The 20,735-nt window shown below is 38.3% G+C and overlaps 1 protein-coding gene across 2 annotated transcripts in view; it reads left to right on the plus strand.

Annotated features, from left to right (window-relative positions):
- LOC126778972 (uncharacterized) overlaps positions 1-20,735 on the plus strand; it is a 38,148-nt gene that overhangs the window by 11,122 nt on the left and 6,291 nt on the right. The window contains exons 2-8 of one of the 2 annotated variants that reach the window (XM_050502711.1): positions 5,456-5,565; positions 7,532-7,685; positions 15,988-16,175; positions 16,501-16,572; positions 17,441-17,526; positions 18,703-18,803; positions 19,995-20,139. In XM_050502711.1, coding sequence (XP_050358668.1) covers positions 5,467-5,565; positions 7,532-7,685; positions 15,988-16,175; positions 16,501-16,572; positions 17,441-17,526; positions 18,703-18,803; positions 19,995-20,139 — 845 coding nt within the window. In that variant the 5' untranslated portion in view covers positions 5,456-5,466. The remainder of the gene's footprint in view (positions 1-5,455; positions 5,566-7,531; positions 7,686-15,987; positions 16,176-16,500; positions 16,573-17,440; positions 17,527-18,702; positions 18,804-19,994; positions 20,140-20,735) is intronic. The other variant, XM_050502712.1, reaches the window with a different exon arrangement.

Consider the following 20,735-nt stretch of genomic DNA (forward strand, 5'->3'; position numbering starts at 1 on the left):
TCGTCGCAATGGGCGGCAAAGAACCCCGGAACAATTACATAACCCTACCTGCTTGCGAAACTTTCTAAGCGATACAGATACATGGGTGTGTGGGGGGGATACCTCGGTACTAGGTTTTGTTGTCGTATTGTTATCGTGTGGGTTGACCTTAAATTAAATAGCAGGTACTTATTTTTTCCTAGTTCAACGTCAGTCAGCCAAGGATCAAAGGTTTTGGAGGCAATAACTTACATTTGGAATTTGGATTTGTTATTGCTTCTACTGGTGACGGTAGGGTTGGTTCATTTACACTCAGAGGAATTGTGATTCAAAATGCAAATTCTGTTAGCATTCTTGCCACCATTCTACGTGGTCATGATTTGTTCAGTAGCTTTAATTTCGATTTTTATATCTTTAAGGTTTTATTTAAGTAAAACGACCGTTTATTTTATTCTATGTACAGTCATGTTTATAATATTTACAATTAAAATAAAAAAAAAAAACAAAATTCGCATTACAAATTTATAGCAAAAACACGCCTTTTAAAAGATTGTCCTGTGGCATTGTACCCAAGGCGCTGGAACTGTTGCCTCTCTGCACCGCTAGACTCAATTATTCATATATATGAATAAATTATATTGTAATATTACATTATTATTATTTAAATTTTATGATTAATATTATTAATAATATTTCTCGGTCAGTTTCTAGATTGTTATTAAAGAATCGCTTAAGGAGACGCCTAATTAAATTTTCTTAGTATTTTGAAACTAAATTATAATTAAAGTGGGAAAATATCATTATATGTGTAATCGTTGGTAATGTTTTGTTTAATTTTCGTGTGAAATTTAATATCTCGTTCTGTGTTAATATTTTGCGTAATAAACTCTAATCAAATACGTCGATATCTATTATATACTTATGTATAATAGTTAACAATACTATATATCCAATGTCATGCGTGTTTTCTCATAAATATCCCAAAAGAAAGCAAAATTCAAACATTTTATTGGAACAACAAATATTTCTTTTGCCCGCAGATAAATTAAATTAAAAAAAAAATACAATAGTAAGGTTTTACACAAGCCTAGTAAAAGTTTAAAGTATTTTACATCTATTGTGTATATTTCGCATCAGTAAATCATGAGTGCAAAACGGCCATTGTGAAATTGGAGACGGCAAAATATTCTTTTTTTGTTAAGTCAGCTTTTGTCCGTGAACGGTTTTATAGCAGATAATTTATTACAATTCAGTGTTACCAGCGTTTAAACTATGACTCTGGACAATGTATACATTCTAGTTTGGTATAACAATAAATAGTGAAAATCGCTACTGAAAATTTAGTCAAAACAATATATGAATTTGCGTATTTCGATCATATCGATAATTTTTTAAGTAAAATTAAGTGGATTTAAGTAGTTGAATGAAACAGTGTTGTATTATAATATGATAATAATGTCCTCCAGACCGATTTCGGCCACGGCGGCCAATCTCAAGAGAGATTAGCCAACTACGTAGGAGATATTATAGTGCACAAGTGCGTGCGCACAAACATAGGTGTACTCTCTATTCCCTAACTCTCATAACCCGATGGGACGGCAATCCGACACGACCGGAAAGAGTTCAGGACCAACGGCTTTACGTAATTTCCGAGGCACGGGAGTGTACATACTTCCAGACTCCGGGCTGCTACTGAGAATTTTCTGACAGAATAACCCAATAACATTTTATTGGCCCGACCTAGGAATGGAACCCAGGACCTCCGGGTCTGCGGCCTTACATCAAGCCACTAGACCAACGAGGCAGTCAATAATATGTTAATTCGAAACACTTTGTAGAACATAATATAACAGAGCTGTCAGCGAAACGCATGGTATATCTAAATCTAAGGTTAGTAGATCTGTATTTTATAGTAAGTTCGTACGTACTTGGCCGCTAGCCGGCAATATGTGATAATCATGTACTGTTCTGTATTTTTGTCGTTTATTTAATAACTGCTTTGTAATGTTATTTTTAGTTATTCTTTTATTTATTTGTGTTGGAAAATCTAGAGTTTTGAAGTCAGTGATGTTTGATCTGTGCTTGTGTCAAGATAGAATAAATCGGAGCACTCTTTAATACGATTGAACTTTATTTTTAATTATATTAAATTATAATTGGTATATTAAATAATATTTTCAGATTATTACGAATGACCTTTATGCATAAAATCATTCACATTCGTTCCCATCCTTGCCCAGTCTTTCGCTTGTTTAGTTTTATTAAGTGTTCATCAAGTTTTAAAGTAATTTCTGTTATTTACAAACGTAATTGATTAATTAATGTCAGTTACGACTCCCACGGATGAAACAAAGCTGCACGTTGACAGCTTGCGGAGGTCAACGTCCGTAATCATTCAATCAGTGAGACGAGATTCACTGAAACGATTTTATACATTTTGTCTTACGCAACGATACGGTGACTTCACTCGCATGAACGCAATTACTACGACTGTTAATTATTCTGTGTATTTATAATCTATGGCAATTAAATCATTCAAAAGTTTAACTATAAATTATATAAAATTATTTTATTCGATTTTTACGCAATACGAATATTTTTTTTTCATTTATTTCTGCCTTACTACACCTGCCAGTGTAAAAATTGGTCGAGTAATGTTAAAAAAAAGAGGACGAAGCTCTTAATTAAATTAAATATGTAGATAAGGTAGATATATAATATTTGACTTATTTAAAATTCGTCTGTTTGAAAATTTATTCGAATTTTTCAATTGCATTTTTATTATTACAAAATTATTAATGTCATCATATTGATTAAATATGAAAAAAAAATGTGTGCAAGTGTTTTTGAAAATTAGTTTATCGTTCAATATAACCGTCTCAATATATATATGCTTATATAATTTACTTATTTATGATGCAAGTAAACTTATACCTAACGTCTTATATACAGCATATCTATGTTATTTAATCGGAGAATATATAGCTACCACTGGCAGAAAGAGTAAATACAAACAAATCATAGATTTATATATTCCATGCGATTTGCTAATAACTCCGCTGTAATATGCACTACAAATCTTGATTAATATATCTTTATTTATGATACAATATTCCCTGCTAACATTTTTTAATTGTCTACGATAAATTTACTTCCAAAGTTCTGTTTAGCGGTAGAGTATCTGATATCCAACAAGTAACAGTAACAACCTGTAAATGTCCCACTGCTGGGCTAAGGCCTCCTTTCCCTTTTTTGAGGAGAAGGTTTGGAGCTTATTCCACCACGCTGCTCCAGTGCGGGTTGGTGGAATACACATGTGGTAGAATTTCGATGAAATTAGACACATGCAGGTTTCCTCACGATGTTTTCCTTCACCGAAAAGCACGAGATGAATTATAAACAGAAATTAAGCACATGTAAATTCAGAGGTGCTTGCCCGGGTTTGAACCCACGTTCATCGGTTAAGATTCACGCGTTCTTACCACTGGGCCAATCCAACAAGTGATTTCATGTATTTCAGCTTGACATGATCATAGCAAGCGTAGCGTTATCCGTTTGTTATGCGATATATTCGCATTTGTCAAATATTCGTGTTCCGCCGAATTTTCTATTACGATGACCTTCCTGTCGAATATACTACTTCCATTGAAAAGTTTGGTTATAAGTAAATAACATCCTGTATATATCCTAAGGCTATGTAGTCTTGTGGTTTCCTGTTTATTGCTGCAATGGAGTTTTTTGTATATAAGCGCCAAAATTTCATCCGACACGTTGTTCACGGTGTTCCCTAACCGCCGAGCATAAAATAAAACTATAAACAGGAGCGTGACTAACAAACATACAAACACAGAAACGTATTCATAATTATAATATTTGAAATGAATACTCGACCAGAGTTGAACCAGGTGATTCTACATAAATTTCACGAAATTGCCAGATGTTTTGAAGCACAAAAAGCGTGCAATGGACGAAATCGAATTCAGTTTCTCGATAAACCACGGCCGTCATGTTCGCGTAACACAGCTGACAGGACGCGGCCGGTTTATTGAATTCGTTATTTTTTATGGATTCATTGTATAAAGCTCTGATTACGATGAAGAAATAATTGCCTCATATAAACTACATGAAGTCTATATTAAAATAAAATCGACCATTTCGCGGTGCATTTGGAGTTTTGTTATGAAAACTGAGTTGAAAATTTTAAGAAAAACCACGGTAATAAAATTTAAACGCTTACACTTGGTAATGCTTTGTGCAAGATCGCATGGTAGGTACCACCCACACATCAAATATTTCTCCCGCCAAACAGCTATGCTTAGTATTGTTATGTCCGATTACAAGAGTGAGTGAGCCAGTGTCATTAATGTTGGTGGCGCATTGGTTATAAGGAATAGAATTAAAATTTCTTATAATGTCAATGTCTATAAGCAGTGGTGACTTATCAGGTGGTCCATCTGTCTATCCGTTTACATATTATATAAAACATAAAGTGGCCAATAGTCCGCCTTAAAAGAATCATTATACTATATAAACGCTGCATTGTATAAAATAATGTATATAGATTAAACATAGTTTCTGAGTCACACGGAACTTTCTGTCGGGATTTTTTTCATTGATTTCACAGGAAATGACGTTCCTGCGTTTGTAATTATTATGACATTAATAATACGAGCACTGGCGACTCGTTCGATTGCTTAGAACGCATTTTCTTGTCTTTTTACCAGCAGCGTTTTGTTTTATGGGAGAATAGTTTTAAGTTGGTAGGCTATTATGTAATAACACATTTGGTCTTTTGCGGTAGGATATCTGATGAGTGGGTGGTACCTACCCAGACGAACTTGCACAAAGCTCTACCACCAGTAAAAATGATAAATAATATGAATCGTTATTATTATTAAAATAAAACTTAATCAGATTTTTATAATTACTTATTTGATTAAGACTTACTCGATCATAAAATGTCCGTGCTTAAAACGTATATGTTTAAGGTTGATCACACATCAATATCACTCAGTATTTAATCGAGATATAATTATCTATGCTATGTTAAAAACAAATTGTAGAACAACATTTGTGTGCAAAAGGTTATTAAATAAAATTAGTGAGTACATAACATACCTAGCTATTTCATGTTGCTTTTTTTTAATAATTATAGAATACTTATGTTCGCCCGCGGCTTCGCGCGCATATTAGGCGAAGTTAGGGGGAGATGTTGGTGTTGAGAGGCGAGTTATTATAAATAGGGGTTCCAACTTCATACTAAATTTCATCAAGATCGGTTCAGCCGTGAAAGCGAACCAGACAGACAGAGTTACTTTCGCATTTATAATATTATTATAGATGATAGAAACCTAGTATTTATCATCTGAACCGATGACAGTTTTTACTTCGTCTATTAATAAGTAATGCTTATATATTCAATACATAAATTTGATTTTAATTTCGTTTATTTAAATATTCTAATATTTTCCAACAGCTGGCTACGAGATGTCGCTGGCGGACGTGCGGTCAGCGCGCAGCTCCCCCGCGCCCGACGCGTGCCCGGAGTGCGACACCGGCGCCTCCGTCACGTCAGACTTACATAAGGTATGTTTTATATAATATTAACAACAAACAGCCAAACAATAGGAAAGAGGCTTGGAGCTAATTCCACAACACAGTTTAAATTTGCGGTGGTTCATCGAATACACAGGTTTTCACACGATGTCAAATTAATTATAAGCACAAATTAAGAACACGAAAACTGTACTTCCGATAGGCCATATCGGTTGGCTTAGGTCCTTTACAACCAGACAATCGAATAGAAAATTCCACCAGCAGAGTTTAGAACTCTTCAATTACTTAAGTATTAGAACCCCTCCGATCAAGTGTAAAGTTTCACATCCCCGTCCCCTTACTTGTGATACTTCAGATTCTTCAAAGTTTCAAGTGTGCGCTGCAAGTATGGCTGCTACTTCGAACATGAGCTATTCATTTATTTATATTGATGTGAAATATATTTTCGAAACCTGGCGGCTAAGACCGACTCGTATGCCGTGACGTCACACAGCATCCAAGCTCTTTGCCGTGTGTTCGTAGCGCGTATACTACACGTCATTGCTATATAATCTATACATATATAAGCGAAATACCGCTCGTCACGAGATTGACTTAAAATTTGTCACAGTTCCCCGACGTAGACGCTCACTACGAACGGATTTTAGGCAAAATCCAATCCAAAATACACTTTTGTTCTCATCTACCCGAGCGAAGCCGGAATGATTAGCGAGTTCAAATATATAACAGTTACAAAGTATAGCTTATCATTAAAAAGATCACATTCAGGCCCTTAGGAGTCCCTCAAGGATCACATTAGGCCCTTTACTTTTTTTAAACTTCGTAAATGATTTATGTATTAATATAAAATCGAACTTCAAATTTTATGCTGATGACTTGAAAGTATATCACGTAATAAATAATGATTTAGATAAGCTAATATTGCAAACGGATATAAACTACATTTGTGACTGGTGCCACTCAAATCAAATGTACCTCAACCCCACGAAATGTTTTTACATAAAATTTTCTCGCAAGATTATTTCTGATAAGGTGACATATTATATCAATAATAATTCAACTATCCAAGAAGTAACGAGCATACGTGGTCTTGGCGTTATACTTGATAGTTCACTAAGCTTAAGGCTACATCTAGATCATGTAATAAAAAAAGCGTCAGAACTATCTGGATTTATTAATAAACAGTTAAAGATATTTAAGCAACCGAGTGTTTCTATTCTTTTATTTAATACCTTTGTTCGAAATATCCTGGAGTATTGCAGTGTAGTGTGGAGCCCTTGCTATCAGGTGCACATAAATAGACTTGAATGTGTTCAAAATAGATGTTTATATCACCTTTCTTACATCGATAATAAATGTCTCGAACTGAAATCGTATGCACAGAGACTGAATTTTTACAGAGCAAGCTCACTTTACACTCGAAGGAAAATAAATGATATCATCTTTCTATACAAGCTAATTCATGGACTTATTGACTCGTCCGATATCCTGCAATGCATACAGTTTTCCATTCCTCGCCCAAATAGTTGCATGCGATATTGTATGACCTTTTGTCTTCCTACCTCTAAAACAAATATACTTAGCCACTCGCCTTTATACCGCATGTGTTTCTCTTATAATAGTATTCGTTTTGATTATGATATTTTTACCGACAGTTCTATAGCCTCATTGAAAAAAAGTTTAAAACAATTGTTTCGATAGTTTAAATTATTTAGCTATTAAAAAAACTTATAAGCTTAGGTCTTTGTTGCTGTCACAGACTAGACGCTTTTTTCGTCGTGTCGTGTCTACATCAAGAGAAATGTAATCATTTGAATTTTTTGATTGTCATTTTGTTTTGTAGATCTATGAACATAAAAAAAAAAGATTTCTTTCACACACTAGGTTTGATGTGAGCAATATGAGTTTGTAAATATATTGACTACAGGAAAAGTAACATATCACACTTAAATGCATGTATTTATATTAAAATATATTTATTTGTATTTTTTTCCAGTACCAAGTGGCATGCACTTGTAAACCGGCATCGGCGCAATACGCATGCGCGGACGATCCCGGCCCGCCAGCACCAGCTAAGACTGACACCCCACCAGCGCTACCACCGCGACCCCCCACTAGCGTTCTTGCTGCCACCAATAGACGAAATAATGGTAGGTTATATATCAGTAAATAAATCTCTTATTTGGCGTTGATTGTTGAATTTTTCCTGAACCGCGCTGGCAAGATGTTTTTTCATATAATATAGCTCAGTTAGTTTTGCAATCAATATTGGATTACTTTGCACCCTACCCATACCATACCCATATTACCTATATATACCACCCACTCATCAGATATTCTACCGCAAAACAGCAATACTTGATATTGTTGTGTTCCGGTTTGAAGGGTGAGTGAGCCAGTGTAATTACAGGCACAAGGGACATAAAATCTTAGTTCCCAAGGTTGGTGGCGCATTGGCTATAAGCGATGGTTGACATTTCTTACAATGCCAATGTCTAAGGGCGTTTGGTGACCACTTACCATCAGGTGGCCCACATGCTCGTCCACCTTCCTATTCTATAAAAAAAAAAAAAATTTGGGTACTTTGGATTTCGGAATATAAAAAAATAAATATGACAATTGTATAGAGGTACAGAAGTAACACGTGAAGGTCCAGCTGAGCTAAGGCCTTCGATCCCGTTGAGGAATAAGCTTGGAGCTTATTCTATCACGCTCCAGTGCGGGTTGGTGGATACACATGTGGCAGATATCAGTGAAATTCGCACATACAGGCTTCCACACGATGTTTTCCTTCGACGCCGCACGAGATGAATTATAAACACAATTGAGCACATGAATATTCATTGGTGATTAACTGAGAGGCTCCATAGAAGTGCTAAATTGCTTTGATCTATCGCTATGCTTTATACCCGGACACTTAAAAAAAAAAAACAAATTCTATATATAATGATAACTCTTTATAATAATGTCTAGACCACGCTCTTCAAGTCCCCACAGAAGGGTACCCATAATTAAGCCATAAATCAATAATATGTACCTTATATCAAAAGAGATAAGATTCAAAATAGCGCTCGCTTGCAATATTTTCTCCCTTCAAAACTGTCACGTATCTTAAATGATATTTACATATATTTATATAATATAGGACGTGGGGTTGTTTATGTGGGGAGAAATTTGTGGTTGTAGTTTTCAAGTTAAATAATCTCAAGTGCTTACGTCCGATGTAATATGGGGGGTTCCGATTTAATGGCGAATGGAACAAGTACCTAAAAAATATCACAGTAAATATTGTCTTGACAAACAGTTGTTCTAGATTATATATAGTAATTATCAAATATCTGCGCTTAGTAAAATTAATTTCATTTCGAATTCCTTACCAGCTCACGTGTTCCCCTCCTCTTACAACCCGGGTTCCTTCAAACGAGGCGTGAAGAGGCATCTTGCGGGCCGGCAAGGCGAAGGCGGCTAGTGCAGAACGTTTTTCCCGTCTGTACTGGCCGTCGTCGCGTTTGGACTCTACTACCACTTACCATCAGGTGGAGTAGAGTCATTTGCCCTCCCGGCGAATATAAAAAAAATATTCAATAATTTGATATCGAGTTATAAAATATCTTTTAAAAACATATATTTTCCTTGATATTCCCGCTCAATGGGTGGGGATTGATTTAAAATTTAGTTACAGATTTTATCCAAACGTAGTAACAGTTGTTAACAAAATCGGTTAATAGTCAACTCAGAATTCAGTTAACAATAAATGCCATTTAATCTAATTCAATAAAAATACATATTTTATATTTTATAGTATAGGTTGGCGGACGAGCATATGGGCCATCTGATGGTGAGTGGTCACCAACGCCCGTAGACATTGGCATTGTAAGAAATGTTAACCATCGCTAACATCGTCAACGCGCCACCAATCTTGGGAACTAAGATGTTATATCCCTTGTGCCTGTAATTACTCTGGCACACTCACCCTTCAAACCGGAACACAACAATAAAAAGTACTGCTGATTTATTAGCTTAGTATATATAACGTGAATAATATTTAAACGTTAAAGATATGTCTTCTAAATTGCAATAATAGAACTATTCCATATAATATGTCCCGATATTTTGTAAATCATTCCCACGTGTATAAAATTGACAAAGGCTCTATCCCCAACATTTTAACAAAAGTATTAACTACCTGTCTCAATAACAGGTAGAAATCTTAGGTATAAATTCATTCAACGTTATTCACCTGTTTTTTTTTTAAGTAATGCAACGCAAAGTCCATTCCAATCTGTCAAAATTTCTTAAAGCAATTTTTTTATTGCCAAAATTTTACTAAAATATCTTTTGAATAACATTTTCGAATTCATAAAAAATATCACGGTATATATGTATAGCAACACTAAATCAACTACATTATAAACAAACATAACCGTAAATAAGATTTCACATACAAGCAAATTCTATAATATAGGACCTTTTTACCTGTACACCATAAAGAACCCACTGCTTCTGCGCGAATCACGGCCTTTGTAACACAAAACGACATAACCTAGTTCACTCTAAGAACTCCATCAAATATGTAGATAAATCAAAATGTTATGCTAAATAAACCTATAATGTTCAAAATAACAAATGTATTTTCTATAGTTTTTTTTTAATTATCTGTGAAAAGTGAAACAATATACGTTTGTTTTTTTTATTAAAATAATATGTAAAGGAGTGTAAAAATGCAACTCTATCCTGTTGTAATATATCTGGGTGCTTTATAGTTGAAAGATATAAATTTAAATAATATTATTGACTTACTTTTCTTTTAAATTGGGTATTTATTCTGTCAGTTATGAACGTAAATAGTGTTGTTGTTAAAGGGTCATTGTTCTCGGTGTTTGCGTGTTTAAATATCGATTCGCAGAAATGGCGCGCAATTTCAAGTGACATTTGTTTTTTTAAGCGCGAAAATGATACAAAGTATTTTTCTTATTTTATTTTGTTGTAATATAAAAAGTTATTAAATTATTTATTTACGTGACAATTATAAAAATAACTTGAATTATTTAAATTAATAGTCCCGTATTCGGTCCTTTGTGCAAGTGATAATCTTGATATGCAATCTTGTGACTTGATGCAAGTATTACAATACCAAGTTTCGACACCACAGCCGACCATCGCCACGGACGTCGCTCAGCATTACGTACCACCGCCACCTTATTTTGGTAATTAAATATTTGTTTAATAATTCGTATATATTTTTTATCTTATTTATAAAAAAATAACTGTCAAGTATTATCTCATTTAAAAAAAAACATCGTTGGATATTAAATATTACGTGTATTGTGTGTGTGGCGAAAGTTATCCTTTAGAGAAAAATATCTGATCTCGAAATTAATAATAACCATTATTGTATTGAAAATGTCCACTGCTGGACAAAGGCCTACTCTATAAATTTCCACTTAAATTTAATTAATATACTTATATTTACGTAGATATTAAGTTAGCATGCTAAGCAATTTGTTTTCAGTACCTTACCAGTACTGATATTGAGCAACGTTATAAACGACAACAAATGAATTTAAATTGAAAATAATTAAATGAACAAATCTTAGAAAACGATGATTTAATAATGAATTTTCTTAAATCATTATATGTTTCATAATTCATTTATTAACTTAAAAATCGTTGAATTTCTTCCGCCGGTTCCTTTCAGGTCGATGTATTTCTTTTCAGAACCGGTGGCAATAACTAAGTATAATGCTTCTATGTTGAATAAAGTATATTCATTTGATCAATTGATTAATTAATTGTAACGCTTAGAAGCAGTCCGCTGCTAGAATGTTAACCCTTTAACCGCCCGACTTCATATCTGTTGGCGTGCCCCCAGCGCCCGGCACAGTGAATCGAAACACACAATACAATTTTCTAAAAATAATGTTAGTAATTCTTCTAACTTTGGACATTATTTTTAAGACTTCTAATTAAGAGGCTAAAGTGTATTAAACTGTAAACGATTACTTAGTTAACTATTTACCTAATGTAAACATATTTTTGATAGTCAATCAAATCAATCAACAGCCAATCGTTGTCCACTGCTGAACATAGGCCTCTCCCAAGGTGCGCCAAAGCTCCCTGTCCTCCGCCTTCCGCATCCAGTTGGTGCTCGCCACCTTCTTAAGGTCGTCGGTCCACCTGGCTGGAGGGCGCCCTACGCTGCGCTTGCCGATTCGCGGTCTCCACTCTAGGACTCGTCTGCTCCAACGGCCATCGTTCCTACGACATACGTGACCAGCCCACTGCCACTTCAGCCTGCTAATGCACTTTCTATCGTCTGTATCACGGCGAGTGCTCTGAGGAATTATTCTCTCTAATTCCTGCTTCCCCCTTCCTTCTTAAGTCCACGCGAGCTGGTTCTCGATGTCACCGCCTAACTGTGACATCAATTCCATCGCGCACAAAGAAATTTGGCAACTCCTTTCTTTGCCGCACTACCAAAGAATGGAATTCCTTACCAGCTCACGTGTTCCCCTCCTCTTACAACCCGGGTTCCTTCAAACGAGGCGTGAAGAGGCATCTTGCGGGCTGGCATGGCGGGGACGGCTAGTACAGAACATTCTTCCCGACTGTACTGGCCGTCGTCGCGTTTGGACTCTACTACCACTTACCATCAGGTGGAGTGGAGTCATTTGCCATCCCGGGGCATATAAAAAAAAAAAAAAAAAATTTTGCAAGCTATGTCGGTGACTCCGGTTCTTTTCCGTATAATCTCATTTCTGATCTTATCCTTCAAAGATACTCCGAGCATAGCTCTCTCCATAGCACGCTGAGCGACTTTGAATTTGTGAACTAGTCCCGCAGTTAGTGTCCACGTTTCGGCACCGTTTGTCATGGCAGGTAAGACGCATTGGTTGAAGACTTTCGTCTTCAAATATTGCGGTATAGACGACTTGAGGACTTGACGAAGGTTTCCAAATGCTGCCCATCCCAAGCGAATTCTTCGATCGGCTTCCTTCTCGAAGTTGTTCCTACCGACTTGTATTATCTGTCCTAGGTAGGTATATTCACTAACAACTTCGAGAGGTTTCCCCTCGACGTATATCGGTCCCGGCACGACATGCCTATTGAACATGACCTTGGTCTTGTCCAAGTTCATACCGAGACCGACACACCGGGAAGACTCGCCTAGGCTATGCAGCATTTCGGTGAGTTGTTCCAGCGACTCTGCTATGATGACGATATCGTCGGCAAATCGAAGGTGTGAGATGTACTCGCCGTTTACATTGACTCCATACCTAGTCCAATCCAGCGTTTTGAAAACGTCTTCCAACGCGTTGGTGAACAGTTTCGGGGATATTACATCCCCCTGTCTCACCCCTCTGCGCAGTTGGATCGCCTTCGTCTTACAGTCCTGGATATGGACAGTCATTGTAGCGGCGTTGTACAGACATCTCAGTACCTCGATATATCTCCAATCGATATGACATCTCTGCAATGAGTCGAGCACTGCCCAGGTTTCGATGGAGTCGAAGGCTTTCTCGTAGTCCACAAATGCCATACACAGCGGCTGATTGTACTCTTCGGTCTTCTGCACAATCTGCCGAACAGTATGGATGTGGTCCACGGTGCTGTAGCCTGATCGAAAGCCGGCTTGCTCTGGAGGCTGGAACTCGTCAAGTCGTCTGGCGAGACGGTTCGTGACGACTCTTGAGAACAGCTTATACACGTGACTCAGGAGGGAGATTGGTCTGTAGTTTTTCACGAGGGTTTTATCACCTTTCTTGAAAAAACAGTACCACCTCACTCCCGCTCCACGTTTCCGGGGTCTTGCCATGTTGGATGACGGAATTAAAGAGGCTTGCTAGCTCTTTCAGGACCGGGGTCCCGCCTGCCTTAAGCAACTCTGTTGTGATTCCGTCATCTCCCGGAGCTTTGTTGTTTTTAAGCTGTTCTAGAGCCGCCCTAATCTCTCCTTGGTCAACGACCGGGAGCTCCTCGGAGTAATGGCGCATAAGAGGGGCGCGCTGGTCATCAATACTGATTCCCACGGGTTTATCCGATCTTGAAGAGAACAACTGCCCATAAAACCTCTCTACTTCTCCGATAATCTCAGGCCTAGAGGTAACGACCCCACCATTTTCAGTTTTAAGTTTTGTCAGACGCGGCTTCCCAAACTTGCGAGCGAACACTTTCGATCCCCGATTCTGCTCAATCGCAGCCTTGATGGCACGGGTATTGGAGCGTCGGAGATCGCGTCGCGTCAGCGTTTTTATTGTTCGGTTTAAGGTCTTATCTGACAAAAACGATGGTAGTTCTCGTCGTTTTCTCATGAGCTCGAGTGTCTCAGCAGAGAGTTTTGGTGCGTTGTCTCTTCTCTGTGGCGGAAAACACTTGCGGGATGTGTTTTGCAGTATTTTGACCAGCGTGTCGGTTCTCTCATCAATGCTGCTTATGGTTTCCAACGCGGTGAATTGATTTTGAAGTTCCATTTGGAACTTTTCGGAGCCTTGAGCAGCTTGGAGCATGGTAGGTCGGAGAGTAGACCTCATCATTCTCGATCTTTCGGCTTTTAAGTTGATATTTAGAGTGCCTCGAACCAAGCGGTGATCACTTCCGATATTAAACCTGTTGATCACTGAAACATCTCTAAATATGTGCCTTTTATTCGAAATGATAAAGTCTATCTCGTTCCTTGTCACGTTATCGGGGCTTCGCCAGGTCCACCTCCTCTGAGGCTTCTTTTGAAAGAAAGAATTCATCAAAAAAAGCCCCTGCGCTTCGAGAAAGTTTACCAGCATTTGCCCCCTGTGATTTCTGCAGCCCAAGCCGTAAGGTCCGACTTTCGATTCACCGCTATCTTGTACTCCCACTTTAGCATTAAAGTCTCCCATAACAACATTGTAGTGGGCCCTCGAGGTGTCGTTGAGGGCCTTTGCGATGTCCTCGTACATCGCTTCGACCACATCATCAGAGTATGTCGAAGTTGGCGCATATACCTGTACAACCTTCAGGGAGTACCTGTCGGAAAGTTTTAGGACAAGGTACGCTACCCGGTTCGACACACTACTGATTTCCACAATGCTGCTAATGAGATCCTTTTTGACTAGAAAACCGACACCACCCTGGGAGAGGTTATCACCTTCGCGGAAGTAGAGTAAGTTACCGGACTCTAGAGTTATCGTGTCCTCCCCCTGTCTTCGGACTTCAGATAACCCCAGTATATGCCAGTTTATATGACTTAACTCTACTTCTAATTCGGCGAGGTGATGGTCCAGCCTCATCGAGCGTCCATTATACGTTGCCATTTTCAGTCGCTTTATACGGTAGCCTGCCGTGAACCGGTGATTCTTAGCACCCCCTGCCCTGCCGATACCGCGACCGCTACCTTGGTCGGGCCTAGCGGGCTTGCCGGTAACTGGGGGCCTTTTTTTGGGCGCATCTGCCATTTAGGGAGGGGGTATTTTTGATAGAATACAGCGTAATTAAATAAAAAAGCTGATAAAACGATCAGTGTTATTTTGGTCGTAAATATACGACTCAGGCGAAATGGGCCCGAAAATATTTGTCGGATTAATTCGACCTAGGCGGTTAAAGGGTTAAGTTATATCTCTTTGATATGAAAGTATTGTGAATAGGAAATACTAAAGTCTACTCCACAAATCCGAGAGAACCTCTCGAGAAGGCAAGATGCATGAGAATCGTAAATGCGGGAACGATTTACATATTGTTCACACCGACTTGTGAAGTTCTTACCTTATTCATTATTTATATGTGAAACTATACTTAACACATTTCTTTTAGTTCCGTATAAAACATCAATTGACGAGCCGGTTGGCGCGGTTGGTAGATACTTGCTTTTCACGTTGAAGGTTGTGGGCTCGATTTCCACCCAGGACAGACATTTGTGTGCATGAACATGTCTGTTTGTCCTGAGCCTGGGTGTAATTGTCTATATAAGAATGTATTTACAAAATAAAAGTAGTATATGTAGTATATCAGTTGTCTGGTTTCCATAGCACAAGCTCTGCTTAGTTTTTGATCGGATGGCCGTGTGTGAATAATGTCCCAGGATATTATTATTATAAACTGTTGTAACAAACCTATTTAAACTACCTACAATTAGGTATTAAAGAGATTGATAAATATTTCATATTAATAGTATATTTAATTTATGTTATTTTGTTTTCTTATATTTCCTTGACTTTGTTATAATTTATAAATAAGTATGTCGTAATATTTTTCTGTTAAGTGGTAACTGTCCTTTTAATATTTTTAAGTTGGCAACGTGGTCTTTTAAAAGGGCGGCGAGGAGAGTAGTGAAATATGAATGGATATAATAAATGGCACTCGCCGACCGCATCTACCACAATACTGTCGAGACTTAAACCCTCAATAATGTTTATGTTTTTCATTACGATGTTGATTTTTGATTCAGTTCACTATTAACGTTAAGCGGTGTTGTGCTTAAAGCGTCAGTCGGGTGCAACGGCAACGAGACGTCATGCCGGCGGCGCAAGTACGCGTGGTGGTGCTGCGGCTGCGGCGCGCTGGCGGCGGCGCTGGGCGGGCTGCTGGCGGCGCAGCACATCCTGCTGCGCGCCTACACCGCGTCGCCGCACCACCTGGAGACCGTGCCCGCCGCCGTGCCCGCCGCCATGGTGAGCTGCCACCTGCCACTCTCCTCTAGGAGCCGTTGAATGTCATGCTACCATTATATCCAATAAATATGATAAAGCTCTCTTTGCGTAAACTTAACTCAGAAATTACTGATCACAATGAAGATATAAATAAAGTAAATATCAGTGAATTTGATAATTTTGATATTAAGATAACAGACAGAGGTTACCTGGAAGAGATCAATATGAGTGATAAGGCCGCCTTTGCATACTTTATGAGTTGGTCTTCATTTATATATTGTGTGCAAAGACTTGATAATAATAATCATTTTACAAGATATTAATACATTACTAATGTGTCCTACAGCTGGTCCTGACAGGAGTGTGTATAATGAGCCTCGCTCGACGGAGAAACCGATACAGCTATATGGTAAGAAAAGTATGTCCGACAATGAATTTTTAAGCATGCCTTGTCACGTAGTTCTTTCTGATCTCCAATCGCCAGGTCCAAGTTGAAGTCATTCTCGATATTTTGAAGCCGAGCATTTTGAAATTGTTAAGTCTATAGTTCTTACAAGCCAAATACCGATACCTGTGTACAAATCAAATGAATTTCTATCATATTTCCATCAACCAAAGTCAGCCTTGTCTTCTCCATGAAAGACAGTTGGTTTTATCCAGCTTTAGGGTTTCATTGGCTCCTTACTAAGCAGTGTTTGATCTTTCATGACATTAATAAATGAGCTATATGGCACGTTGCTATACCGTGTAGCGTTGTAACGTGGTGTCGTGGAAATGACGTCGAATATTGTTAAAAATCACGTCACGACATCGTAACGTGAACGTGTCACGTTGTGCGATACGATACGACGTCGTAACGGATTACATTTGTGGTAGTATTTATTTATTTATAGTATCGCATGAATATTATGCAACGTGGCTTTTTATAACGTACAACGTTGCGCCCTAAGGCGGAACAAAGACCCTTATTGATAAGAATAAATTAAATTTTGACGAGCCGGTTGGCGTGGTTGGTAGAACACTTGCCTTTCACGCCGAAGGTTGTGGGTTCGATTCCCAAACAGGACAGACATTTGTGTGCATGAACATGTCTGTTTGTCCTGAGTCTGGGTGTAATTATCTATATAAGTATGTATTTACAAAAGAAAAGTAGTATATGTAGTATATCAGTTGTCTGGTTTCCAAAGCACAAGCTTTGTACAAGCTTAATTTGGGATCAGATGGCCGTGTGTGAAGAATGTCCCAGGATATTATTATTATTATATTATTATTATAAATATTACCAGATCAAAGTGGTCGGAGCGTGCTGTCTCGTGTGCGCGCTGACGTGCGTGTTGGTGACCATCACCACGACGGTCATACATATGAACAAGTAAGTGTATTCGTAATGATTTTCACCAGACAGGATCAACGCGGTAATATCGCAACTGGACATGCCACTCCTCTTTAAGAGAACACCGCCATTTATTTGATTTTATTTAGAATGGTTAGGCAGACTGGAAAATAGGCCACCTGATGGTAAGCGGTCACTACCGTCCATAGACATTGGTGAGAAACATTAACTATTCCTAACATCGCCAATGCACCACCGATTTTGTGAACTAGGATATGATACCCCTCGTGTTACACTTGACTCACTTACCCTTCAAACCGGAATACATCAGTATTAAGTATTGCTCTTTGGCGGTTGAATAAGTGTATACTTAACCAGACGGACTTGTATAAAGCCATACCACCACCTTGTAAAGATTATTTTCCTTCCCGTCAAACAGAAGTTTTTTTTTTTTTTTTTTTATAGAATAGGAAGGCGGACGAGCATATGGGCCACCTGATGGTAAGTGGTCACCAACGCTCTTAGACATTGGCATTGTAAGAAATGTCAACCATCGCTTACATATCCAATGCGCCACCAACCTTGGGAACTAAGATTTTATGTCCCTTGTGCCTGTAATTACACTGGCTCACTCACCCTTCAAACCGGAACACAACAATATCAAGTATTGCTGTTTTGCGGTAGAATATCTGATGAGTGGGTGGTACCTACCCAGACGAGCTTGCACAAAGCCCTACCACCAGTAAATAAGTAAGTCCTATCAAACATAAAAATATATCAAAGTTGATAATTAAAATTATTGGTGAAAGTAAAATAAAAAAGCATTCGATATTGGTTTAATTGTTTAAGAATCAATTCATTCAGTCTCTCATCAATACAGTACAGTAACTGTTAATGTCCCACTGCTGGGCTAAGGCTTCCTCTCCCTTTTGAGGAGAAGGTTTAGAGCTTATTCCACCACGCTGCTCCAATGCGGGTTGTTAGAATACACATGTGGCAGAATTTCAATGAAAATTCAGTGGTGCTTGCCCGTGTTTGAACTCACGATCATGGGTCTCTCATCAATAGCTAAACTCTAATTTGAATTCAAAGTTGTTCGTTTACTTTTTTCCCTCCTACAGGAACAGAATCCAAATATGACACTGGTCTTTCAATATCAGAGGGATCCATTTCCCTTATCGTTAAAGCAATAATCTGTATGTCTTTCTCTTTCAGATTGCAAACCCTTAAATTCTGCGAGTACACCAAGTTGACGAGGACCTGCACGTGTTTCTCCATGTCTCCCGATGTTCAGCACAGCGGCTCCGACGACGATGGTTACTATATTATAAATTGAACTTTGAAGTTGAATAATAGCCGTAACAGCCTGTCAATGCCCCACTGGGCTAAGGCCTTCTCTCCTTATTTTTGAGGAGAAGGTTTGGAGTTTATTCTGTTTAATTTGTTTGTTATTTAGTTGTTAGAATACACATACGGCAGAATTTCAGTGAAAATGAACACATGCTGGATTCCTCACGATGTTTTCCTTCACCGTCAAGTACGAGATGAATTATAACCACAAATTAAGCACATGAAAATTCAGTGGTGCTTGCCCGTTTGAACTCACGATCATCGGTTAAGATTCACGCGTTCTTACAACTGGGCCATCTCGGTTCGTTGAATAATATCACATTTTATTCAATTATATATGTATTTTTTTATAATTTGCTAGTATATGTGTGTCCTACAATTGTTTCCGAGGGTACATGAATTTTCTCGAGTCATTTCTAAAAAAATATTATCAACGCTAAATACAATAAATTTCAAATTTACTTTGAATTATCATACATTTATTGTTATCATAATGTCATTTATTAATGATTAGAAAATGCGATTAATGTAATATGTTGGTTACTCAGTTAAGACAAAATTAATAAAAACTATGCTATTGTCACCAATATATTATTCAGGCTAAGCGAGATTAAATCCATTTTTAATTAGCTATAATTAAAAGCGCATTTAATCTCGCTTAGCCTGAATAATATATTGGTTGTTGTATTATTGTAACTTTTGTTGGTAATTCGATATTAAATGAATAAATTTCGTATCTTAAAATCAAGATTAATTGACAATAGGAAACCCATCCAAACTGACAATGGATGTCGCGTACGTTGGTAAAGTTTACAGAGGTAATACAATCAATGCAATAAAGACACGCACTCGGCGCTCTGTGCAAGCCCGTCTGGGTAGGTGCCACCCACTCATCAGATATCAGATATTCTACCGCTAAGCAGCAGTACTTGGTATTGTTGTGTTCCGGTTCGAAGGGTGAGTGAGCCAGTGTCATTACAGGCACAAGGGACATAACATCTTAGTTCATGATCATCAGTATCATCCAAGGTCGGTGGTGCACCGGTGATGTAAGCGATGGTTAGCATTTCTTACAACGCCGTTGTCTGGGCGTCGGGGCCACGCCCCATCGGGCGGCCCGTGTGCGCGGCCGCCGCCCTGCAGCTCAGTCACCGCAGGGCTCCGCTGCGTGTTCGAGGGCGTGTCGGACTGCGGCGTGGTGCACGGCGCGCTGTACTGGTGCCTGCGCGGCGTGTTCGCGCTGTCCGTGAGCGCCGTGCTCGTCTGCATCTTCAGCTGCATGCTCGCCTACCAGCTGCTCAGGTCGGTGCCGCGGGACTGTTTTCTACGTCCCGGTACAGTAGCTCTTGGAAGTACGTTATGGGATCCTCTCCTTGAGTTTAGTTAGATTCGATCTGTGTCCAGAAAAAAAATCTATTGGTATATAAGCCTTCCAAAGTAAATAAAGAAAAGTAATATTTTTGAAAGAAAAACTTTATTATATGATATAAACAGATCCTGAAAATAATATTTTGATATAACACAAAACGTACCAGCAAACGATACACGATTTCTATTTTTCGGTTAAAATAGATTTCAACTTCCTGTTCAAGGAAGTCAAAGCGATCTGCTGTACGTGCACTCTGTTTTCCAACAACTTCACACTGTGCTTCAAATCCGACACCTCGGACTTGACGCTGACGTAGTCGATTATGTCCGGAACCTCGTACGCCATTTTTAATTTCCTCACACTGTCCAGTTTCTGCGCTAACCCGTCAGCTTGTACCTGAATGACGGCTCTCTCCTTGTCCAAGTCCACTGCTTGCTTTTGTTTCTCTTTGATTAATTTCAAAATGTTCGTCAGGTAATTATTTTGTTCGATCATCGCTTTCTTGTGTATCGTTAAGTTCAAATTCGCG

This window comes from Nymphalis io, chromosome 28 (assembly GCF_905147045.1).
Source record: "Nymphalis io chromosome 28, ilAglIoxx1.1, whole genome shotgun sequence".
Taxonomy (NCBI): Eukaryota; Metazoa; Arthropoda; class Insecta; order Lepidoptera; family Nymphalidae; genus Nymphalis; species Nymphalis io.